Consider the following 4,349-nt stretch of genomic DNA (forward strand, 5'->3'; position numbering starts at 1 on the left):
ATGGTAAACCCCCAAGTTGTTTATTATTAGAATAAAAAAATTAATTGATCGAATTTTGCACATATTCAATGAAAAAGTCTACGTTCAAAATAAAATATCCTGTAAAAATAATTAAAATATATAATCCTAACAAAAATATTCAAACAACGGAAGTTTAGTTTTAATAGTGGGCTTTATTAAATACGTTTTATATAATACAGTTTACGTGTATATTTTTAAAGGCTCGCAATCTGCGGGTCGCGGGTTCGAATCCCCGTCCCACCAAACATACTCGCCCTTTCAGCCGTGGGGGCGTTATAATGTGACGGTCAATCCCACTATTCATTGGTAAAAGAGTAGCCCAAGAGTTGGCGGTGGGTGGTGATGACTAGCTGCCTCCTTCTAGTCTTACACTGCTAAACTATGGTCGGCTAGCGCAGATAGCCCTAGTGTAGCTTTGCGCGAAATTCAAAAACAAACAAACAAACACAACCTCCAATTCACTTTGGGTTCCATAATAATCTACAGTGTACCAGAATTGTATAAAAGTAAATTTAATAAGAAAAGATACGTGAAATTATCAGTATAATAACTTACCATTGAAAAACGTTTTTGAATTCAACATGCACGAGCTAGTTTGCTTCACATATACAATCAGGCCCATGTTAGCCTTTCTAAAAGCTGGGGTTTGGGATTAGTAAAACTTATTAATTTTCCGAGAAAATCTAAGGAAATGCTTCAAATAAACTCATCCTTAAGTTGACCATAAAGCTCCGAAATAATGTACCTGAGCCTCAAATGGCGGGAAGCACATTTCTACAAACGAATGCTGGAAATTGACAATTCTGAAATTATTATTTCCAGTAATTTTATTAAACTTAAAGAAAAGTGTTTGTTTATTAACGCAAAGCTACACACACTACTTGTTTCAATGCGGGGAATCGAACCCCTGATTTCATCAGTGTCAGTCCCACAGGAAGAAATAAAGAAGTGCAAGATATGTTTCGAAATATAAAATTTTATATTATTTTATTAGTAAATATTTGGTTTAATTAGTATTTATGAAGATGGTTGACCTAACTCTTAAAGATACAATTAACCAATTATAATGGTACAACTAAGTCACATGACTGATATAATAACATTTCGTTTTTGTTTTTTTTCTTATATTCTAGTGACGAGTGGTACAGGTGAGCTCACGAAATGTCATCTAGACGAGAGACAGTTAGGTCTTGGTGAAGCAATCAGAGAAATCCCCAAAGAGAAACATTGTGACTTTTGCCATGGACAGTTCCCACGGTTCCATGATGACCAAGTCTTTGGGCCGCAACAAGAAAGTCAGCATTAAGAAGAAGCACATTCCTATTCCACTGGGACCATTGAAAGACAACCAAACTATGGATCCTAAGGAGCGGACGTTCCTGGAGGCAGCCGAGCGGGGCGACAAGCACACCATTATCCGGTGTCTTCAGCCACCTAATCCTGTCAATGTCAACTGTACTAATATTCTAGGTCGCAGCGCAATTCAGATCGCCGTGGACAATGAAAATGTTGAAATAGTAGAGCTTCTTCTAATGCAGGATATGGTAAAGATTGGAGATGCCTTGCTTCACGCCATCCGCGAAGGTGTTTACAAGATTGTGGAGATGTTAATCAATCACCCCAGTATTACAGCAGGCATGTTGTCCAACGATTGGGCTAAGAGTCGCCAGCAGGGCGAAGAGAGCTCGGACTACAGTCCTGATATCTCACCTGTTATCCTTGCCGCCCACTGCAATCAGTTTGAAATATTACAGCTCCTACTGTCCCGAGGAGCGATGATTGAGACACCTCATTCTCTGTCGTGTTGTTGTCAGAAATGTGAGGAGGGGATACATACGGACAGTTTACGTTACTCTCTGAGAAAGATCCACACGTACCGAGCTTTGGCCAGTCCGGCCTGGATCTCACTAACGAGCGACGATCCCATTCTCACCGCTTTCAAAGTAATTTCATTGTCTTAGAAACTTTTGAAGCTCTGTTGTAAACAAAGAAATCTTCCTGTAGGTATAGACAATTAGACATAGCCATTAACAAGGGTATATTTGTTTAGTTGAATTAAGAGGGGGAAACTAAACGACGCGAATGATTATACATAAAAACTTCTATCCACTTGGTTTTGATAATAAGATTATTTTTAAAAACTCTCGTTTAGTTTTTCTCCAAAGCAATCGTTAAAGAGCCCATCAATTATTTTGCCAATTTATTTATCATAAGTACAAATAGATGTGTTGTTTATTTTACACATGCTCATATGTGAACTTTAAATGTTTCTAAAAACTTATTAATAAAGTATGAAAAAATCCAATCGAAACACTATCATACGTGTTTTTAACGTGTATGAATTTTTGTTTCTTACCCTGAAAAAAATCAGTAAAATAAACAACACGTTTATTTGTACACATAATAAACAAATTGGGAAAATAATTGATGGGCATGTTTCGATTACATCTTTTTATGCTCTTAACCAGTTTCAGAAACTTGTAAAGTTCACATATGAGCACGTTTTGATTGCATCTTTTCATAAACCTGAGAAACACGTAAAGTTCAAAAATGAGCACGTTTCGATTACATCTTTTCATACTCCCAATCAGTTTTAGAAACACGTAAAGAAACACACTGAGCAAGTTTTACATAGATTTTTCCATGGCATGTTAATCAAGTTAGAAACACGTAAAAAAACGTACTAAACAAAATAAATATTAAGCCTAATCTGTCATTTGATTCACCATTTGTCACCAAGTTATACCAGTTTCGGGAAATTCCACCCTTCATCAATAAACCCTGGACAAGGGCAACTCGAAACAACAAGACAAGGCTGTTTATAGTGGTGAACTGTATATAACATATAATATACTATCCTCCTATTTTGTTGATTACAGACATTGACCCCCAAGAAGACAAGCCCTATCAATAAACACCCTCCGGAAATATCATACCTTACTGTTAAATTTACCTAATCAAAGTTCAATGTACCCTTGCGCTGTATTATTATTATATATATTTGTAGTTTCAATTCATTCACTGTAGTTGACGTACCTGATGATGCCAGGTTAACCTGGTGAAACGCTGTACTTTCATTAAATTTTACTCTGTTTATCCGATTTATTAAGTTTACTTTTAATTACGACAGAGTACTTCCTTTCATCTTAATACTGAGCAAGTGTTGACTGAGATTATTAATACTCTATCTTTATTTTTAGATTGCAGATTTTTTTATCTTAGATATTGTTGCTGGTGTTTGAGAAACCTGGGGAAATACATTGAAATCTGATTCTACGTAGACATATTTAGTTTATATAAAATATATGCATGGGAAATTTTATGACTTACAAGTTATTTTCACAGCATTTTAAATAGTTCCATAGAATATGTTTGTCATCATGATAATCTATATTTGTATGTCATATTTGCCCCCCAGTGACACAGCGGACCTACAACGCTAAAAACCGGGTTTCGATACCCGTGGTTGGCAGAGCACAGATAGCCTATTGTGTGCTTAATTAGAAACAAACAAACAGTATGTCATATTGTCTCTCAACATGACTGCATTGTGACACTACCATGTACAAAAAGAATTAATTATAATTCTAGATCCAGGTCAGAACAATAGAAATATCAAAAATCTATAAGTATCGAACATACTTGACTTACATCTTTACTTGAGGTACAAGTGTCGTTTTCATTTCATTATAACGAATTACGTCTTTCTATGAGTCACTTCACAATTAAAATATGTTTTTATGTATAATATAGAGACGTGTAAATATTTCCTGGCAAGATATATATATATATATATTCATCATTTTAGAAAACTCGTTAGATTTGCACTCTTGTTAAATATCCTTAGCACATTATTATAGGTAAAACCCTAATAATTTACAAAAAATCATCAAAAATAATACAGTGGTTAATTACGTTCCATCGTTTTTGTGTCCAGAGCATTCTGACGGAACATTGAATAATTTGTAATGTCTAACTTATGGGTTAATTGGTCTAACATCTGTGATTATAAATTTCGAATTATTTATACAAAATATACATCGAACTTTTTTGTTGTTGTTGCTTGAAGATTGGGATTCTTAACTGAAAGAGCCATCGTCGTTCGTTTTAACATACAGATCAAACTGGATTACGTTATCATAAAATTCTTGTAATTAAGACGACAGTGCAGTCAAATGAAACATATCTGTACTTAATAACACTTTAGACATTGATAAATACACCCATGGGCATACATATGTACACTTATCATGCATGGTTCGAGAGGAGAGTTCACCATATGAATGAAGGATGATGAGTAAGTGGCGGTTTGTTTGTTTGTTTGTTTG

At 35.0% G+C, this 4,349-nt stretch overlaps 1 protein-coding gene across 1 annotated transcript; it reads left to right on the forward strand.

Moving 5' to 3' along the window:
• Nucleotides 1–1,154: 1,154 nt before the first annotated feature.
• LOC106464597 (transient-receptor-potential-like protein) lies at nt 1,155–3,969 on the forward strand (the record flags this gene model as incomplete). Its single annotated transcript, NM_001314091.1, is given in 4 exon segments — nt 1,155–1,991; nt 1,994–1,998; nt 2,001–2,025; nt 3,961–3,969. Coding segments are annotated over 4 exon segments (768 nt in total), but the record flags the coding sequence as incomplete, so codon positions are not given.
• Between the last annotated feature and the right edge of the window lie 380 nt (nt 3,970–4,349).

The sequence above is a fragment of the Limulus polyphemus genome, unplaced genomic scaffold (assembly GCF_000517525.1).
Source record: "Limulus polyphemus unplaced genomic scaffold, Limulus_polyphemus-2.1.2 Scaffold261, whole genome shotgun sequence".
In the NCBI taxonomy this organism is placed as follows: domain Eukaryota; kingdom Metazoa; phylum Arthropoda; class Merostomata; order Xiphosura; family Limulidae; genus Limulus; species Limulus polyphemus.